Source organism: Bos mutus, chromosome 4, assembly GCF_027580195.1.
Source record: "Bos mutus isolate GX-2022 chromosome 4, NWIPB_WYAK_1.1, whole genome shotgun sequence".
NCBI lineage: Eukaryota > Metazoa > Chordata > Mammalia > Artiodactyla > Bovidae > Bos > Bos mutus.
The window spans coordinates 54170385-54192411 of NC_091620.1; the positions used below are offsets into that span (position 1 = coordinate 54170385).

General features: G+C 40.5%; 1 protein-coding gene across 2 annotated transcripts in view; it reads left to right on the forward strand.

The window, feature by feature from the left end:
* Positions 1-22027, forward strand: part of ITPRID1 (ITPR interacting domain containing 1) — a 136654-nt gene that overhangs the window by 33346 nt on the left and 81281 nt on the right. For both annotated transcript variants that reach the window (XM_070369501.1, XM_005889132.2), the window contains exons 4-8: positions 540-588; positions 911-954; positions 15440-15491; positions 18139-18225; positions 20210-20412. In XM_070369501.1, the coding sequence (XP_070225602.1) occupies positions 540-588; positions 911-954; positions 15440-15491; positions 18139-18225; positions 20210-20412 (435 nt within the window). The remainder of the gene's footprint in view (positions 1-539; positions 589-910; positions 955-15439; positions 15492-18138; positions 18226-20209; positions 20413-22027) is intronic.

Consider the following 22027-nt stretch of genomic DNA (forward strand, 5'->3'; position numbering starts at 1 on the left):
GCCAGTGACAAAGATCCACCTTAAAAGATTGATGCTTTTATAACACAGGGTGCCTTTGGCAATTCTGGGACTGAAGTGCAATTTGCCCCTGGAATGAATGCAAATTTACTTTCTAACCTGGCAGAGAACTCCTTGCAAATAAACATCACTGGCTAGCTGCCTTAGGTAAATGTGATTCAGTAAGGAGAGGCTCCACGTGATTCATATTCAACAAGAGAAAGGCAAAAATCTTCCATGCTTTTTCAGCCTTTGTATCACACCAGGTAATTTAAAAATTATTCTAACATCTCTTGCTCTTTTATTCCTTTTCACGTTTTCTTTCTCTTTAAGTTATAGTCTTTTGGCAAGTTTATACTTTATTCTCAGGAAAAGCCAATTATGGAAAACAGGAAGTTTTGCCTTGGGGGAAAAATGACTCTGCTTATAGAAACATGTAATTAAATACTAGGAAATGGACCTATTGGGTAGTGGCTAACTAATGGGCTGATATCTCTTCACCTGGTTATGTTTTGACTGACTGGTCTGTTTCTCATTTGTAGAAGATTCCAAACAAGAAATTATTCAGCAGTGGCTGGACTCTGGATTCTTGTAAGTGTTTCTTTATGCCCTTGCACATCCTTCTTGCAAAGATCCATGAAAACATGTGGGTAACCCTCCTGGGACAAGGTGTGACATGTAGGAATTTTCATTTTAACTGGGTGTTTGAAGGACTAATCTTTTATTGCAAATGTTATATATCCACTTAAAAGTACAAAATAGAATAATACTATTTCAGTTCCTAGCTGTTCACTGATTTCCTAAAGTCCTCTTGTCATAAAGCTTAGCTCTTCATTTACTCTGGTCTGTTTAATTAAAAATTAATTTAGCATAATTTTGTTGTTTGACTCACAATACTTTTGTTTCTTTATAGTGTCTCTGTTAATGAAAACTTTCAGCCAGTCGTCGACCACATTGGTAAGACAAGAGAACCCAAAAGCAGTTATGCTTTGTGGACCTGAGTAGGAGATGTATTAAAATGTTTGTTTGACTAAATCTTTTTAAAATGAGAATTATCAGAGATTCCTAGAAATGAAACAGATCTCAGAAACCATTCAGCTCAATCATTTTGTGTAATATGTAAGACAAGTTCAGAAAGGATAGGTGTTATCAAGCAGCAGATCAGGGACTGGGAACCAGAACTCTTGCCCATATCGTTAGCTCAGACTCTTAACAGAAAACTAGCTGGGTCTGTAAAGATATTTTGCAAGGATGTGATTATGGAAATGAAACTGTTTAATATTTCCTTACACTGTATTGTATTTTTATTTCTAAATCTAGTTTCTACCCTTCAGTCTTAAAATTATATCTTCTCTTTCTAATGATGCATTTGTTCTCAAAAAGAATGAATGACTGAATTCTATAGCAAACAGAGTATATATCAAGTATGTATTTCCGAGGCAGAAAGTGTGGCACACTTGTTACATTGAGATTTGATAGAACATTATAAGAAGACAAAGAAATTTATCTACAGGTCTCACAGTTTCCATCTTCACTAAATCAAATATAATATTTCCTAGAATGTAAGACTCCTCAATTGTAAAATGCACCCACATTTTAAGTACCACTCAGATAAGAAAACAAAACAACCATCCATGTCGATTATAACTAGGCATTATAATAGGCCACACTGACTACCGACACATCCTGATTTCATAGTTGTTAAAATGTGAAAAAAAGTGTGTTTTAAAATTGATGAAATGCCCTAAATAACATATGTAAAAATGACATAAAACAAGAATTTAATGACTAGAGGGAAAATTATTATTCTAATTGTTACTTACTTGGCTGGTTTTAGTTATTTCACTTTCTTCACTGCCATTTAAATTAAGATTGACCATTTGCTACAAGACAGTTTAAATTTAAGAATTTTTACTTTAAAATCTAGGTATATCATTAAAATTTCCTCCTTCACCAAGCTTATTTTTTTTAAATATGAAAGTTTCATGATGCCAAAATCTCTAAAGATGCTTGCCAATAAGTTGAATTTAAGAACCTTTGTTATTGATAGTTCATTCTCAAGAAAAGACAAGAAGTTAAGAAATATAGCCAGCATTTCAGATCCGTCTGATATTTCATCTTTCCCAGTTTATAGTGAGAGGTCTGGCAACCAGTTCTGGGGTTGTCAGTAAATGTATTAGAAACTTCATTTCCCAGGAATTAAGACAAATCATGGACCTTCCTCCTCTGAATCAAGTCAATTAAATAAAGGCATGAGGTGAAGATCTGGAGGAAGGAAGGGGTAACAAAATGACTCTGAGATCAGACACACACAGTTTCTATTTCGCAGGGTCTTTATCTTTAGTAAGGTTTTTAATAATAATGGAATAGCTTCTTACAAGTTTAATTGAGCCTTCACTTTTACAAGGCCCTTCCTCATCTATCATATTTTAAGCTCAATAGCCTAGCAAGGCTGGTGTTCATCTATGTTTCACAGGTGAAGAATCTGAGTGGTCAAGTGCCACAATTTTTAGTCACAGCTGGTTAGAGGTGGGCAGAGGAGCCTGCAGGCAGGCATCCTCTCAGCCCCTCTGGGTGCTGGTTTTACCACAATGAGCTCAAGGCATCCCAAGTCCAGGGAAGCCAAACCCTGCACTAGGAAGTGGAAACTACAACAGTAGTAGCAGAAACTGGAGACCTGAAGGTCATGAGGAGTGTTTCAGAGAGAAAACTATGGTGAAACCAAAAGGAACTGAAGTAGAGAAAGGAAAGGAGTCTCTGCTGGAGGGAATATCGTGAAAAAACTCCCACAATCCCACTATGATATAGAGTGGTGTGTTCATTCTTAGGGCAGCCATAAATAATCACCACAGACTTGGTGGCTATGACAAGGCTGTATATTGTCACCCTGCTTATTTAACTTTTATGCAGAGTACATCATGAGAAATGCTGGGCTGGAAGAAACACAAGCTGGAATCAAGATTGCTGGGAGAAATATCAATAACCTCAGATATGCAGATGACACCACCCTTAAGGCAGAAAGTGAAGAGGAACTAAAGAGCCTCTTGATAAAAGTGAAAGAGGAGAGTGAAAAAGTTGGCTTAAAGCTCAACATTCAGAAAACTAAGATCATGGCATCTGGTCCCATCACTTCATGGGAAATAGATGGGGAAACAGTGGAAGCAGTGTCAGACTTTATTTTTTGGGGCTCCCAAATCACTGCAGATGGTGACTGCAGCCATGAAATTAAAAGACATTTACTCCTTGGAAGGAAAGTTATGACCAACCTAAATAGCATATTCAAAAGCAGAGACATTACTTTGCCAACAAAGGTCCATCTAGTCAAGGCTATGGTTTTTCCAGTGGTCATGTATGGATGTGAGAGTTGCACTGTGAAGAAAGCTGAGCGCCGAAGAATTGACGCTTTTTGAACTGTGGTGTTGGAGAAGACTCTTGAGAGTCCCTTGGACTGCAAGGAGATCCAACCAGTCCATTCTAAAGATCAGTCCTAGGTGTTGATTGGAAGGACTGATGCTGAAGCTGAAACTCCAGTACTTTGGCCACCTCATGTGAAGAGTTGACTCATTGGAAAAGACCCTGATGCTGGGAGGGATTGGGGGGCAGGAGGGGAAGGGGACGACAGAGGATGAGATGGCTGGATGGCATCACCAACTCGATGGACATGAATTTGGATAAATTCTGGAAGTTGGTGATGGACAGGGAGGCCTGGCATGCTGCAATTCATGGGGTCACAAACAGTTGGACACAACTGAGCAAGTGACTGAACTGCACTGGTGCTTAAAAACAGAAATTCATTCTCTCACAGTTGTGAAGGCTGAAGGTCTGAACCAAGTGTCAGCAAGGTTATTCTCTCTCTGAAGGCTCTGTGGAAGAGGCCTGCCTGGTCTCTTTCTCATGGCTCCCATCAACCCTGGCATCCCTTTCATCCTTGCATCCTCCGCCTCTGTCTTCACATGGCTGACTTTCCCCACTGAGTCTTCTTCTCTTCTCTTAAGGACACCAGTCATTGGATTTAGGGTTTAAGTCTCACCTTTACCCAGTATGACCTCATCTTTACTAGTTATATCTGCAGAGACCCTGTTTCCAGATAAAGGATATATTTTGAAGTGAAATTTCAAATTCTGAAGTGACATTTCAAATACTGAAGTGAAATTTGGGTGGATACTATTCAACCAACTACAAGTAGAAATCATTCTGCTGTTTGCTTCTCTCAGTGATAATTCTGAGGCTTTCTTCATTAAAGTAGCAACAACATCCAAGTGCCTACTCATCTTTCACGTGACCCTGTACCTCTCATGGAAAGCATTCTAGTGGGCCTCAGATAAAATGAAGAGGTGGAATAAGGTTTCAGTGGCTCTGTTGCTGATTTCCTCCTCTGTTTTGAGATGGCCAAGGTCAGGTCTTGGCTTCTTATGGTGATTCTTTGGCTTTCATGATGCTCTGTGTCTCCCTAAATTCTAATTTTTGTTCAGCTGGAATCTGGTTGGCCCATCTTTTTCACCACCGTTATGCTAGGTAAGGCCCCTTAACCCTTGGCAGTTCAGTGTCTTCAGTAAAACTCAGAGGAGAAAGAAATTAATACGTGTCAAGGGCACACAGGCTAGGTACCCTATATGCATATTATCTCATTTACCAGAACCATCTTCTGAGGCAGATATCATCATTATTAACTTTTGCAAAGAGGTAAATAAAGCTCAGGAAGGTTAAGTAACTTGCTCAAAGTAACCAGTCAGGAGGAAAGTGAGTTGAGATTTGAACATTGGTCTGTCTGACTCTGCAGCCACGTGGCCTCTCTAGACTACAGTATGAATTACTGTCCATGTTATGCATGGATGCCCCTGGGAGCATCCTGGGAGGAAAGCTCTGCATCAGCATCCCTGCTGGAAAAGTCAAAGCATTAGCAGAGTGGGTCAGCTTCCTGGCAACCACTTCCCCTCCCAGCTCTTCTGACTCTTGTACCAGCTTTCAGGGCCACAGCTCAGTTCTCTTGAACTTAAAATTTCTAAAGTGAGACAATGCTAATTTTTAAATGTCAATCAAGTATCTGTAGAAATACAAAATGGCCACATCCGGATCTTAAAATTAAAAACAAAAAAGATGCATCAGAGAATTTTCTGGCAAGTCATAAGTCATTCTACCTTAACTCTAGAAATTTTAAATTTTAAGAAACTAAGCTCTTAGAAAATTGACATGACTAAGAAATGAATGCTTAATAGTTGGAAAATTCTGTTTTTTTTCCTGAGGCTCACTAGGTTTCTGATCTCTATAGATATCAGTCTCAAAAGTTATAATAATTCTGAGTATTATGAGTAATAATTATCATATATCGAGTGCTTATTGCATATTTGAAAACTATTATGATGTACTCCTCAAACAAGGTGATTGATTAATTTCATTAAATACTGAAGAAACAGAGACTCAGTGTTGAGAGATTTTCCCAAAACCACATAAAGCCAAAGAGGTGGAAACGTGATTTGAACTCAAGTCTGTTTGATTTCAAAGTTTATTCTTTTCTTACCAGAAACCAGTATACCACATACCGGTGTAAATCTGTGGCTGTTAATTTTCTCCCTAGACTTTCCTTATTTCTGTGAGCCAAGTTTGGATAGCAAAAAGGGACACTTCCTAAATTTAGAATTTTTTTATACTGATAAAACCTTATTTCATTTATACTTGAGGTGCATAAATATTTTTAAATTGTTAACTAAAAAACATATAGAGGAAGATATAAAAAGATATTCTGAAATTAATCTATAAATAACTCCTATAACTCAAATTTGCCTCAGGTTTCTCCAGCCTGTGGGTAAACATTACATTACAATGAAATTAGTCCACCAATTCTGAGAGATTATTGCCTCTATCTTGGTGTCACAGGGTCTATTGTAAAGTATCCCCTGTAAATATTAGTATTTCTGGGAGCCAACAGAAGATGCCTCACATTCTTTTATGAAAGAATTGACTTCCACTGTCACTGGTTCTACTCTAACAGAGTTTCCTGGGTGTCAACATATGGACAGTTCATGTCTCATCACTTCCTGAGTGTCCATTCTTCTTGTGTTCCTCTGGTGCTCCAATTCTTACAGAATTTATGGAGACACTCTTTTCTATTATACTGCATGTGTGGATCTAGGTAGCATCACTAATGTTCTGGGTCACGCAAAACTCATGATGGGAATCAACTTTCAGCTTCTTCCTGCAACCCATATCTCTCTTTGAGTCTTAGACTTAGTCTGGAGACTAGAGAACAAATATGCTATCAACTCCATCTCCACACCCATAAGTACACAAAACTTCTGACAGATTCCGTTTTATTCCATTCTCCAGTTATTTAACAAATATGCATAGACTGCCTCGTACAAACTGGATACTCCATTAATATTGGAGATACTGAAGAAAAAAGATGCAGTGGAGATAGACACAATAAAAAAAAATAAATATATAATATGCCAGGAGTATAGACAGTGAGGTTAAATGTCTCAGATAAAGTGCCTTTGAGCAGCTACCTGAATTTGCTTATTTGTAGGATGAACTGTTCCAGGCACATGAGACAGAATGTGCAAAGGCCCTGGGATGTGGATGTGCTCTCTGCATTTTAAGAATAGCAAGGAGGCCTAAATAGTTGCAGCTAAGTGAGCAAGGAATACAGCAAAGAGATATGAGTTAAAGAACTATTCAGAGGTCACATAATTTAGGGCTATATCCCGGTAAAAATCTTTCTTTTACTCAAAGGGAAAATGTTTTATACAAAAACATTTGTATAATGTTTTATACAAAGTAGTGGCATAGCCTTGGTTCTTTTTAACAGGACAGCTGTAGTGGCTACTTGGAAAATAAATTCTGTTGGAGAAAAGGTGGAACCAGGGAGCCCCCTTAGGAGGCTAAGGAAATAACTTATGGAAAAGAAGATGAGGGCATAGACCAGGGCAATAGCAAATGCTGCAGAGAGTAGTGTTAGATTCTGGATATATTTGGAATATAGGTAGGGGAGGATATGCTTGTGGATATAGAATATAAAAGAGAGAAAGAAAAGCCAAGGATAATCGCAGTGAATTTTGCCCAAGCATTTGGGCAGGGTGCATGATCATTTATTGGAATGGGAAGAACATAGAAGAATCAGGCTTGAGATAAAAGATGCAATTTTAGGCATGCTATGATTCAAATACCTAATAGAAACCTAAAGAGATACTAATAAATAGGGATTAGTTAGTGTTAGTCGCTCAGTCGTGTCCAACTCTGCGACCCCATGGACTGCAGCCCACCAGGCTCCTCTGTCCATGAGATTTTCCAGGCAAGGATACTGGAATGGGTTGAGATTTCCTTCTCCAGGGGATCTTCCCAACCCAGGGATTGAACCCAGGTCTCCTGCACTGCAGGCAGATCCTTTACCAACTGAGCTACAAGGGAAGCCCCAAATAGGGATATATTAGTACAAATTGAAAATACCAATCTCGAGTTCAGGGAGAAAGTCCAAGAATTAATAGATAACTGTTTGGGTCTAGATGGCATATAGATGATGATAACCCAGAAGTTCAAATAAGGTCACCAGGCAAGTGCATAGAGACAGAGAAGAAGCCTGAGAGATACAGAAAAACCAGCAAGGGAGGAAGAGGAGGAGAAGGTCATGAAGTAAAATGAGGAAAAGGAGAAAAGTGTCTGGAAGATGAGTAAAGTTAAGGTGTCAAGGAGGGGATGATCAACACTGTCAACTGTCATTAACGGGTTATATATGATGAGAAATGAGAATTGTTTGACAATTAGGTCACTGATGACCTTGAAAAGAGCTATTTCAGAGGAATAGTTGGAGAGAAAGGCCAGTTATATGACCTTCAAGTGAGAAATCGGAGTAGAGGAAGTGGAGACAGAAAAGTATTTGGAGGAGTGATGAGGCAAAAGGGAGCAGTGACTAAAAAGATAGCTGGAGGAGAGGTAGAGACAAAAGATGTTCTTTTTCTGGGGATGAGAGCTATTACACCAGGTGTATTGGCTGATGGGAATGATCCGGTGACCAAGAGGTCCTGAGGTGCTTGTGACACTTTCCCTGGCTTCCCAGAGCCATCAGCAGAGCCTGGATCTCCCTCTAGGGCCTTGTCTCTTGAGGCTTTGAGAGAGATTTTGAAGTCTCTTTCAAGTCTCTTCAAAGTCTCAAGAGACTTTGAAGTTTCTTTCATTGAAACATTGCTTACCCAGGTTCACTTACTGATAGAAATCATTTGGGATGCTCCTTTTATGAAAATTACCTTTAGGCCCTTGCTCCTTCTTTCCATATGAATATCAAGAGTTACCAAAAGTTGGACATCTGCCCATACTACTTATATCCCAAGTCTTCGCAAGGCATGGTTTTGTACTTTCTGCCCTGTCTTCTGACAAACATTAGGGCATATTAGCGGAGTGGTCCCACAGTCTCCTTTTTACGTATCTTCAGGGAACCTCTGATCAGGACACATGGATAACTTACAGGAAAGAGCCCCATGGGCATCCTTCAGTTTCCTTCTCTTTTTCCTTTCTAAGAACCACCATCAATGGGTGCAGACTAACTCCTCTTGGTCACCAACTTCACGGGCAAACAAGTCAGATTCTTGGCTTGGGCTCCATAAGGATCCATAGACCTTCCTTTAACCACAGACACAGTAGGACATTCAGAGCCTCTTTGGGGTCACTGGTAGTGCTACAGGGATCATGGTCATGGATGTTAAGGGTCCTCTTCTTAGGCTGCTGACTCACCCTTATTCCCAGATTCCACTGTAAAACTGTATAAGAAAGCTTGGAAGGAGGAGCTGATGTGTGGCAAACCCAGGGCCACACAGAGTACAAATCTGACATCAGCTCTGTCTGCCTGTGGAGCACACCATCCTGATGCTACCTGGGCAGACATGTACACCAAAAGCATGAGCTGACATGCAGTTTTATATATCATATTCTTATTTAATAACACATCCACACATAACTGAGAGTGAAAAAAGTAGAGCCAACTTCAACAGCACGAGACAGGTTCTGTCAACGTTCTGCTCTGTGCCATAGATTACATGATAGGTGCTTAATTCATTTGCCATTTTTACTATTTAGACATTTCTTCACTGTTTTTCAGAGAGGTCCCTGAAGAGTAAACCTATCCCTTTCCAGAGGAATTTTTTTAATAATAAGAACTTGCTAAATCAAGTTCTAAATTTGTGACCCATATTATAGGAATAGGTTAAAGTAAATCCAGTGTAACATAATAGATGTTCCCTTTGAAAACATTGTTAGAAAATGTGTTAGAGATGAACATATTGAAAAATAATGCTTTTCAAATGAAAGCATTCTAAGCAGAGAATTGTGCAAGGTGAAGGATGCAAAGATGTAGAATATATGACTCCTGCTCTCAAGTATGTTACTCTGACTTTTCAGGGCCATTACAGTATGAATATAACCTATACCAATTTTCTACAAGACTGTCTAGTCTTATCTCCTCTCATTACATCCCTAGTCCATTCTCTTTCTTCATCCAGTTTTTCCTGTCTTAAAGTCTTTCTTGTTCTGTTTACCTCTCCTTCTTCTTTTGAGATGTTACCCAAGTGCCATGTCCTCTGTAAGGCCCTTCCTGACATCTGCCCTAAGAGACTCAAATTGCCTTCTGAACACCAGTCACATCCATCATAGTTTCTATGCTTATGACACTTGGTCTGTACTGCCTCAAATTAGTAAGATATGATCCATCTTATTAACAAAATTGTAAAGATCACTGAGGCAAGAATCATCTCTAACACAGCTGATTTCCCTAAACCTAGTCAACATAAAGATATCTTAGTAAAAACTGGTCCATAATAAAGATGATTTATTCAGATTGGGAAATCTCCAAAGAAAAGGTGAGACTTGAGCTAGTCAATCAAAGAGGAGTATAGTTTTGAAAAAATAAAGAGACAAAGCATGATAATGTCATTTCCTGGAACCAATAGGAGCTTGAACAAAGGCATAGAAGCAGAAGTAAACTGAATTTGTGCAGGAAAGCATGCAGAAGATGGTACAACTAGAGAGAAGGTCTCATGCTAGGAGCAAAGGGAGATATTTTTCTGTCAAATAAGGTGTGATCAGTTTATAAATGCCTTAAAATCCAGAAAGAGAGTATCACCTTTTCATAGCACAGACATGGCAAAGAAATATCATCTCAGGCTCCAGGGAAAGGATGGGTGGTGCACAGCCGGGGTCTGTGTTGAGTAGAATTGTGAAGCCATATCTTTGTTCACCTGAATAGAGGGTCATGAATAATAACTAATAACCCCACTGGTGTTGCACTGGGGAGCTGAAGCAGGTGTCTCACATTTGCCATCTTTATTGTCATGAGTTAGGAATGGTTTCTGAGAAGAGAAAGGACAGGTTCCAGTGTTCATCCTGGCAATGGGAAGAGGGCACATGCTTTGGGAAGAAGCTGATCTCAGGCTTGGGCTGGGTGTCAGCAGAGGAATAGAGAGGAAGAATCCACAGCACCTGTAAAATAAACAACTATCTGGTTGAACAGAAGCAAAGCATCACAATTAGCTTTAAAGTTCTGAGCATGAGGGTCAGGGAGAATGCCAGAGTCTCTTCTTTGTAAGAATATAGCTTAATAAATTGCCAGCCGAGGCAAACAAACCCTTTTAACTGCCTCTACTATCTTGGTCATGCAGGAGTTAAATATACAGAAAGCCGCAGAATGCTATTATTTTAGAGCCCTGTGAAAATGTAATTTGATTAGTCTATTGGACGATATTCCAAAGAACCAAATGTCTTCCATGAATCAGTTAGAGATGCTTAGGAAAACCAAAATAAAAAATGCTTTCCAAGCCAATAAAGGTGCTAATTAGTGCCTTCTGCATATCTCACTACATCTTCTCCAGTAATACATTTTGCAGGGTTAAGTGCAGTGTCTGCTGCTTCAGATGGCAGAAGTCCACCTAACAGTAGGGAGGATGGCTGGAGACTCAAGTATCTGAAAGGGAATCAGAACTGGCATTTTAACCCATGCAATGAGACGTATTCAGTAGAGCAGGGAAATTTTTTTCTCACTTTAATTTTCCTTCAGATCAGCCCTTAGGAATCTCAAAAATAGGAGGACCTTAATTTTTTCTTTGTTGCCTCCATGCCTTTAGAGAGTAAAATTTGGTTTTAAAAATCTAACAAGAGTACTATCTTGGAAGGATAAAGAAATGGAGAAAATACAGAACCAAACACCCAGAGAAGAAGCCAGTGTGGAACTGAGGAGGCCTAGCAGTAAAAAGGGCTTCCCAGGTGGCACTAGTAGTAAAGAACCCGCCTACCAACGCAGGAGACAAGAGACGGACGTTCAAGCCCTGGTTCAGGAAGGTCCTCTGGAGGAGGGCATGGCAACCCACTCCAGTATTCTTGCCCCCAGTATTCATGGAGAATCCCATGGACAGTGAAGCCTGGTGGGCTACAATCCATAAGGTTGCAAAGTGCTGGGCACAACTGAAGGGACTTGGCATTTCCTCTGCAGGAGGAAATGGCAACCCACTCCAGTATTCTTCCCTAGAGAATCCCTTGGACAGAGGGGCCTGGCGGGCTGCAGTCCATGGGGTCACAAGAGTCAGACAGAACTCAGCAATTAAACCAGCACCAGCAGCAGGCTTATGTGGTGAACACAGGCCCATCTGTAATAGCCCCACTTCTTCTACCTGCAGAAGCTTGGGGAACAGTTTGTTTGTAACAGGAGCAGTTTGTTTGTCCCATGATGACATTCCCTGGGTGTCAAATTCGTGCTCTGATTAGAGGTCCCAGACTCCAATGCTTCCAGAAGCCAGTCAGGTGAGTGCTAATGAACCAGGCAGACTAGGAGAGACTGCAGAGAACTGCAGAGCGTGTCGCCTAACAGAGGCTGCCCTGAAGAGAACTGCGCTGGATCTTCTGGGTCTTAATGAAAATCCCAATGCTCCTGAGAACTAGACTACCAGCTTCTGGCTAATTATTGAAAACAGGCAAAATTGCAAGGGGCTGACCCTAACAAGCCTGTCTTCAGGTTCCAGGAAATTTACTTTATACATCAACGAAGTGGAAAACAAAAACAAAACTAAAACCAAAAAGCCGTCAGGCAGGCATAGAATAATAGTCTCACGCTGTCCTGTGCAAGTTTCACCTGTGTGGGTCCAAGCACTGGGAAGGCCAGCTGCTGCTTCCACAGTCACCACAGGAGGTAAACGCGTAACAACACTGAAAATGCCCCTTGGTCTCCTAGGACACCGGGAGCCCTGATGCAACATGGAAATGAAACCAGTGAAGCTGCTTAATTTCTGATCATTGTATTGTAATTTTAAAAATCAGGCTTATCTAGTGAGTTTAAATCTGAGCTTGGTAGCAGAGAAGTCTACGCATCTGAATATATTGGATAGAGATTGACATTTGTGTCATTTTAAACAAGATCAAGACGAAAGAGGATGATGAGTCTAACAAAAGCTGTAAAAGCTGTATCTGAACATTAGTGAGAGTGGGGTTCGGGTAAGGAGAGTCAAACATCTCGCCCAGCCCCTAATCATCAGCAATGTCTGGGCCTTAAAGGGAGCCATAAAGTGGAAGGAGAGAAAGCCTTTCCTCTGCTGATGCTATAACTGTGTAAGGCTTTCATTTGTGTGTCATCAAACCATAAGACTCCCCCACTGTGAACTAGCAGGTCCACTTGGCACATTCCCTAGAAAATATGTTATCTTTAGGGGCTCCTTTTCCCCTGTGGGGCTGCCCTGGGTTTCCTGGCAACCAGGTCAGTCCTGAAGCTGGACAGCAAGAGCTGCGGTGTGTGATCCATGGAACATGACCACTAAATCTGTGTGGACACTAGAATCCCATGAGGAAGCCCTGGGTGTAGGGACGTGGTAGTTTCTGGATGACTTAGATTTTCTATGGGGCTACGGCTTTTGAAAACCCAACAAGGCTGTGCTAATTCTTTTCATCAATATCTGAAACGGGTCATTTCCTCTCTGACAGTTTGAGCAATTTTCCGTGACCACAATGTCAGCCCCCTGGTCTGGATGTACACGCTCATTCACAAGTTCCAGGAAATCCAGCTCAATAGCCAACAACCAGAAAAGACTGATGTAGTGGCAAGAGTGGTGACACTGGCAGAATATGAAGCCAGATATTCTAGAACTCTAGAATATTGTATGTGAGAAATGCTGCTCAGAAACTCCAAAATTCTCTGGATAAGCACAAATGGAGGCTGACTTTGTAAGATACATGCAAAGCAATAGATGAAAGGGGGGAGAGAAATAGAAAAAAAATAACTGCTTAAAATGATAAATATTTATTTTAACCTTTCATTTTGGACAACCTATTATTGAATTCATCAAGTCATTACAACATGACTGCCAAAAATTGTACCGTGCTTGCGTCTATAACATGATTAATAAAGCAGCAAATAGGCTTTCTTTCCATGTGACAACTTCAATCAATTGGCATTGGTTTTATGATTTGAGCAGCTCTGAGGCTGAATTCAGCGAGCAAGAGTCCAGCATGGATTAGTACTGCCTTCCAGGTGGCTCTATCAGGACTTCCCTGATAGCTCTGTTGGTAAAGAATCCACCTGCAAGGAAGATCCACTGGAGAAGGGATAGGCTACCCACTCCAGTATTCTTGGGCTTCCCCTGTGGCTCAGCTGGTAAAGAATCCGCCTGCAATGTGGGAGACCTGGGTTCAATCCCTGGGTTGGGAAGATCCCCTGGAGAAGGGAAAGGCTACCCACTCCAGTATTCTTGCCTACAGAATCCCATGGACAGAGGAGCCTGGGGGGCTACATTCCACAGGGTCACAAAGATTCAGACAGAACTGAAGTGACTTAGCACGCACACAACACCGAAATGAGAGATTTGAACAGATGATGTTTTTCAAACTGTGGATCTTGGAGGTGACTCACAGGGTAAAAGAAGAGCTAAGTGGTATTCCACTTTGTCCAGAACAACACTCCTTTTACATAATTTAATTACTGGAAATTTGTAAAAGAATTCCTTTGCTAAAACTCATATTTTTAAAACTATAGATATAACAGGCAAAAAAGACTGGAATTTGGACTCTATGTTCATTTCTAATTTGGTTCATAAGTTTGAGTCAGATAAGAAATGTCACGTATTTATTATAATAATGGTCATTCACCTTGAAAGCGCAGATGTCTGCTACAGGGTTATCTCACAAAACAGGTTCTGAGTACTGCATCAGCCCCTGAATAGGCCTCTCTGGCATCTGACATGTAACTCTTCTATTCTGTCCTCAGCACCACTAACCAGGCAAATGGACTTTCAGCATCATCTTTCTCACATGTACTTGTTTGCTGAAAAACTTTTTGTGGTTTCCCATGTCCTGACACATACATGTAAACTCTTCTTTCTGACTTTCAGGTCAGCTACAAGACAGTCTGTTGACAGTGCAGTGTCTTGAAACAATAGCAACAAACAAAAATAAATGGTTGCTCCTACTGACCATGGGAAATTCACTTACTCTGAGCCTCAGTTTGCTTCTCTGTTAAGTGGGGATGAATGATACTTATTTCATGGATAAATTTTGTGCATGTAACATGCTTAGTACATTGCTTCACACAAAGATAATGTTAAATAAATAGTAACTTATTATTGTTATAATGAGCTTCCCAGGTGGCTCAGTGGTAAAGAATCCACCTGCCAATGCAAGAGATGCAGGAGACAAGGGTTCTATTCTTTGGAGTAGGAAATGGCAACCCACTGCAGTATTCTTGCCTCAAAATTCCATGGACAGAGAAGCCTGGTAGGCTGCAGTCCTTGGGGTCACAAAAAAGAGTCAGACACGACTAAGCATGCACCCACTTGTTATCGCTATAATACATAATAAAGGTAATGATAAATTCCTGGATCTGCTATTTTTGACTGTGTGATCATGGGCTCATTACTCAACTTTCCGTGAGTCTCAATTTCCTTATCTGAAAGATAAGAATAGATGCTAAATCATAAGACTGTTGTAAGGATTAGGTGGTACAGATTACTGGAAGATACTCCAGGTATGCTGGGTCCTTCATGTATCGTCTGTCCTTACTCCTCAATCTTATGTACCAGGAGAGAATATCCCAAAATGTCCTGTGATCTAATCAGCTTAGCCCTATCACTATGTTTGACATTGCTATAGACCCTCTTCTTTCATGACAATACCTCTTCCGTTTATCAAATTATTTCCATTCTTAAAAATCCAAGACAGGTACTTCTTCCTCCATGAAACCTTTGCTGACTACTTCATTCACCACTGACTTCCCTCTTCACTGAGCAACTACCCCATTTCCTCAAGGACTTATCACACAATTTAGCCATTAATTACATTCTGTCTTGTTCGGTACAGACGCCTTGTATCTCATGTTGATAACAATCTTGGATATGGAAATCAATCCCATGTTGGTTCATTTGAGGGTGAGAAAAGTATTCCATGAGAAAACAAGGAAATTAAGCTCATCTCCTCTTTTTTGTTGCAGTTCCTTTTCCTGAAAAAGGAATGGTTCAAATGACTGTGAAAGACTACATGAGGTAGGTGGCAGGATGGCTGTTTCACTCCAGGGTTGTACTGACACATCTTTCATAAGCGACATGGAAGTGAGGAGGTCTCTTAGTAATGCCATGGGTCTTGGCATCTTGGCACTGGTTCAGCCAGAGTGCCTAGACTATTTTCACCAGCCTTGAGAAAAATAGAGGTTCTTTAATTGTCCTAAAGGAGTGAGCAAAATAAATCAGTAAATGCTGACTTAGGGGGGAATTTAATGAAAATATATTCCTAAATGGTATTCTACTAAAATTCAGCTATTCATGAGAACCTATTCATAAAATAGTTACATTCATATTTTCATATTGCCAATGTGATTGATTATCATGCTATTGCTGCTGCTGCTAAGTCGCTTCAGTCATGTCCGACTCTGTGCGACCCCATAGACGGCAGCCCACCAGGCTCCCCCATCCCTGGGATTCTCCAGGCAAGAACACTGGAGTGGGTTGCCATTTCTTTTAACTAGACAGTATTACATATAATTTCCAGTGCTAGGTAGAAAGCACTGGAAATTTGAGTTTCCTAATATGAGGATAGACTAGGTCTCAAAATGGTCCCAACAGCAGCAGCAATATCACCTGTGAACTTAATAGAATACCAAGTCACTTCAGCACACTGCATCAGAAAATCTGGACCTAAGGGTCAGAAATCAATGTTTTTGTAAGCCTTTCAAATATTCTGAAGCACACTGTTTAAGAACCACTGGAGTGGACCATGTGCATTGGAGGACTGGGAACTCTGCCTCCTCCATTCTAGTCACTCTTGCATTTTCCAGATCATTCAAACTAGTAGAAAACCAAATATTCAATACTGTATTCTTCCAACTTGTATCAATTCACACCTAAAGTGCTACTTGGGCATAATTTTTCCCTCTTAGAAGATTGTATGTTTTTGCTACTCACAGAACCATATAGAAATAGGGACCACAGAAATTCTTCAGGCAACTCCTTTTGTGGAAGAGGAAAATGAGAGTCAAGGCCAAGGACTCACCCATGCTCTTCCAGCTTCCTTAGAACTGTGACTATATGTGGCTTCCCCTGGATCCAAGTCCAGGCCAATGACTGGGTAGCTCTGCTGAACATTACAAAATAAGGTATGAATCTCAAACACAGAGTGAAACAAAAATTGTGGCAGGGCTAGGACACACTGAGAGGAGGCAGGAAGTGAAAGGTATCTTCTGTCTGTCTTCCAAGAAAAGTGAAAGTGTTAGTCGCTCAGTCGTGTCCATCTCTTTATACCCCATGGACTGCAGCTCACCAGGCTCCTCTGTCCATGGGATTCTCCAGGCAAGAATACTGGAGTAAGAAGCCATTCTCTTCTCCAGGGGATCTTCCCCATCCAAGGATCAAACCCACATCTCCTGCATTGCAGGCGGATTATATACTGTCTGAGCCCATGCATTGGAGAAGGAAACGGCAACCCACTTCAGTGTTCTTGCCTGGAGAATCCCAGGTACAGAGGAGCCTGGTGGGCTGGCGTCTATGGGGTCGCACAGAGTCGGACATGACTGAAGTGACTTAGTAGCAGCAGCAGAGCCACCAGGGAAGCCCCTCCAAGGCTCCCAGAAAGCTCAATCATCTATTAAAACAGAATCTTTATTTTTCAGAAATGTGCACTTTCTCAGCCTTAGGCAGAGAAGCAATTGAACAAAGATAGGTAGTGCCCAGCTATTCTTACCAAACATGGACAGGACTAAGGCAAATTCAGGAGCCCATGTAAGATAATTTGGTCGCCTTGGGATAATTGATATCAACATTGTATTCTTCAATAAATTATAATTTTTTGCCAACTTCTATTATATTTGATGAAACTAGATGAGTTATAGTATATCTAAGCTATATAAAAGTGAACTGTAACAGTTCTATTCTGTTTGGAAACACTTTCAAGTGACTTGTACTGCCTATTAGGATAGAGAGACACACATTTTCGCTTTTACTATAGTAAAGGGGACCCCAGGTGGCTCAATGGTAAAGAATCCACCTGCCAATGAAGGAGACACAGGTTCAATCCCTGGGTCAGGAAGATCCCTTGGAGGAGGAAATGGCAACCTACTCCAGTATTCTTGCCTGGAGAATCCCATGGACAGGGTACAGTCTATGGGGTCTCAAAAGAGTCGGAAACAACTAAGCAAACTGAGCACACACACAGAATAAAGGAGTTCGCTAGAGTTGCACATGGATGACAGCACCTGGGGAATGTTAACTATGCAATATGAAATCCTCCACCATTAAGGGAAGATGCTTCAGTGACCTCTGAAAGAGATGCTTACCGTACCTCTTTCATCCCATAATCTTAACTTCTTCCTGAAAGTTAGTGCCTTGCAAAGCTGTTTTCCTGAAAGGTTCCCCAGTGATTTGCCATCTGTCAAAAGTGAGACATTCTGTCACCTTTGTAATGAGCACTAGCGGGCACCTAACACCTAAATTCTCACACCTTCTGTAACACAACGCTCTTAAAGAGGGGAGCAATTCCTCCGCTGCCTGCAGTCTCTTCTTCGAAGATGTGGCCATTATGAGATGATGAGAAATGAAGAGGAAATGCAAGTGTTTGCTCTGGAAGGGAAAGAGTCACAGTGACCTCCCAGGGGACTCTCTAAATCAACACACTCATCAGTGGTATTTCCCCCAACTGCAGATCTCTGCATCAGTTTTCAGAAACTCCCACTCTCTCCAGAGGGACCAGTTTCAACTCTTGCCATTCTGCTGCCAGTATACCACAAAGGTATGTGATTTCCAGGCACTTTTTACCCAGAGAAATCGTTTTGTGCAACAGTGGGTTTCATGAAATTACAAACAGGCACTTGAGAAATACTTGTTGAATGAATCGGTGAGAGAATGAATATAGGATTTCCAAACTCCGACCTGCAAGAACCATGTGAAAGTCAGTGAAGTTGCACTAAATATCTATCATTGGGGAAATGGCCAGATGAACTATTGGCTCACCCATTTTATGGAATTCCACATAGTGATAAAAGAAATAGACAGAGACAATTTTACTAACTTATAATGATCTTTAAGTAATATTTTAAGAGGAAAAAAATCAAGATGCAGAAAGATACATAGCATAAGTTACTGTTTATAAAGCCAACAAATGAAAACTATAAAGCATATATGTAACTATATAAAAAAAAATGCCTAGGAGGATACACAAAAATTCAGTAGGAAGGGAGTCAGGATTGGAAGGGGTAATAACCAAGGGGAGAGAGACCCTTATGTAAGATATTATAATTCATAACAAGGTGAATGTATTTTATGTTTTTCTTACATGGGTAAATATAGATAAAAAGTTAATGATGTAGAAAATATTTTTTAATGACAAATCAATCAATACTTATATTCTTGGCCATGAGAATGTGAGCCACTAGAAAACAAGATTATGTTATTTTTGTTCTTTTTTGTCCCCTGGGTGCCTAGCTGAGACGCATGACAGACATTCAATGAATATTTGTATAAATGAGTAAGATAAAAATTTGTAGATGAAGTCAATAAATAAAAAATTAAATCTTTCATTCAAACTTTAGATTTTTTTGTAGGAGTTTTTTCTCCCTCAAATTTTTTTCTATAATATCAAATGATTGGCACCCCCAGTTCACCAGTTCTTTCCAATAATTAAAAGATCCAGCCTGAGCCATGTAAGCCCCACAGTAGTAGTTCTTGGCTTGTCTTTTCTTCCTTGGTAGAATCAGGAGGCAAAGCACAAGATCTCTATGTCACATAAGAAAGTGTGAACTTGATGTTGGAACGTGATGCTGGGTGGCCTGCCAACTGAGACTAGAGGTGGCTATTGTTGAATGTGTGGATGGCTAAATAAATGAATTGTAGTTAATCCAATTTAAATGCTGGCATCATGAAAGTAAAATTATCCAAGCTATCTCAGATAAGCTCCCTAGACTTGCATGTAAAGGTAAACAGAAGCTTTTAAAGATGAACCTAAGAAAACCTGATGAAAAGTTCTGGTTCCCACGGAGTCCATGAGTTTTAAAGAGTCACTAGCATAGTCACTAAAAAGTTCAGTGATTAGAAAGTGAGGTGGTATATATAAATATAATTTCCAGATAACTGAAGGGCATCATTTTAAGTGCCAACACTGAATAGAACAACTTGAAAAAAATACTTCTTTTCAGCCAAGTCCAAAAAAATACAGAACATATTTTAACCCCACCTAGGGACTTAAACTCATTGTTTGTGATCAGACTTGCAGTGTCCATTTAGTGATATCCTCAACAAATTTGTGTGACTAGGGATGCCCCTGACTGATACTCTTTTTAATTATTTTAATATTTAATAATTTAAATATTCTTTTAAAATATCTCTCTTTTAAAATATTCTACTGTTTTCAGGATTTTTTTTCCTTCTGTTTCATATTGACATCATCTACCATTTTTTGTGGGTATCACTCCACTGCTTCTGGTTTTTGTCCCACAATCTCCTTGCTCCATCTAATTGAACATTTCCATGTTGTGAAATGGAAACCTGTTAAGTAAATTCATTGTAAAGTACAGACAAGCAGTCCCTGAGTGCGGGTAACGGACTATCCTTTGAGGAAGTATATACGAGCTCTAGTAAATACACCATCTGTTTTTGTCTATTCAGATTCCTCCTTTACTAAATATCTGGAAGATTGAGTGGGTGAAGTGACTAGGGAAAAAATGACTTTTGGTTAAATGAACTGTTACTGGATAAAGATATTCATATTTTCACTGCAGCATTCCGGAATGGCTGGAATTTTGGGAAAAAGATCCAGTGGAGATTCTCTTGGATCTGGGGTTTGGTGCTGATGAACCAGACATCTGCACTCGAATCCCAGCCAGATTCCTGGGTTGTGGCTCAGCAGCCAGAGGAATCAACATCCGTGTTTTTCTTGAAGCTCAAAAGCAGCGAATGGACACTGAGAACCCTAACTTGTACAGTAAGTGAGGACCACTTGGCATCAGAATCTCAGCAGTGGCTATGAGAAGTCAGATGAACCACAGTACTAGGAGGGATGGGCCAGGAGATCTATGCAGTAGCAATCAACTCCCAGAGCTCAGTGGCTTCAGACAGAAACAGGCTTATGTCTTGATAACTCTCTGTGTTCACTGTGGATTGGTATATACATGAGGGGGAAGATGGGCTTCCCTGATGGCTAAGATGGTAAAGAATCTGCCTGCAATGCAGGAGCCTCAGTTTCAGTCCCTGGGTCAGGAAGATCCCTGGAAAAGGAAATGGCTACCCACTCCAGTATTCTTGCCTGGAGAATCCCATGGACAGATGAGCCTGGCTGGCTACATCCATGAGGAGGAAGAGAGATCTGTTCCATGATGTTTTCCTTATCCATGGACTTGACTCCACTGTGTGGAACATACTGGCTGGCAGTAACAGGGAAAAGGTAGAAATAGAGAACCACTTGTTGTTGTTCAGTTGGTAAGTTGCATCCAACTCTTTGTGACCCTATGGACTGCAGCACACCAGGCACTAGGCCTTAAAGCCTCCTGCTCAGAACTTATACATATCAAGTGTGTTCAGATTTATTGTCCAAAATAAATCATGTGGCCACACTTAACTCCAAAAGGGTGACGATGTGCAATCCTACTACATGCAGAGAAGATAATACTATACTGGTAAATAGCACTAATACATACTGTAGCCACATACCCAGAGGTCAGAGAACCCAGAATTTGGCAAACTTATCATGGGTCACTAAGTGAAACCTTAATTTTCTCATTTATGAGGCTTGGAACACTCTTATCCACCATAAGCTGTGATTGGTAATTATGCATATGTCATATCTCAGATTTGTGGATTAACTAGACTTCCTTGGTGACTCAGATGGTAAAGAATCTGCCTGCAATTCAGGAGACCCGGGTTCAATCCCGTTGCTGAGAAGATCCCCTGGAGAAGGGGATGGCTACCCACTCCAGTATTCTTGCCTAGAGAATTCCATGGACAGAGGAGCCTGGAAGGCTACAGTCTATGGAATCTCAAAGAGTAGGACATGACTGAGTGATTAATGCATACTTAAATCTTATAGTTATCATGCATGCTACAATTTTTTTCCAGCTGGTGGTCAGTGAAATATTACTGTCTAGGACACAACTGAGCTTATTCTTGGGGTATGTGTACTGTACTCAAACAATTCGGGAGAAAGATGGCTTGCAGTTAAACAAGTTTATTTACTGCAAGATTTGTTTAATATGCTGAGTTGTACTCTCAGTTCCCTGGAGGGAGTGCAGTGCAGTGTTTTCAAAATCATTTCCATATAGAACCTCTCTTAGAGGAGCCTTGAAGAATATCTCCTCCATGGAATAGTTCACAGAATTCTGGACTGGGAACCTGCCAAATTTCTATTAACGAAATAAACTCTTCTAAATAAATTCACTGAAAGAAAAGTCAAGAGAAATGAAGTGTTTCTCTCAAATAGACATCTGGAACAGACGTTTTGCTTAGGTTTTTCATCTCAGTTTCTGTCTCCTCTGTTTTCACATGGGTGAAATGGGTGTCCAAAATCTCAGCAATAACATTTTTTAAAAAGAGTACGCAAAACT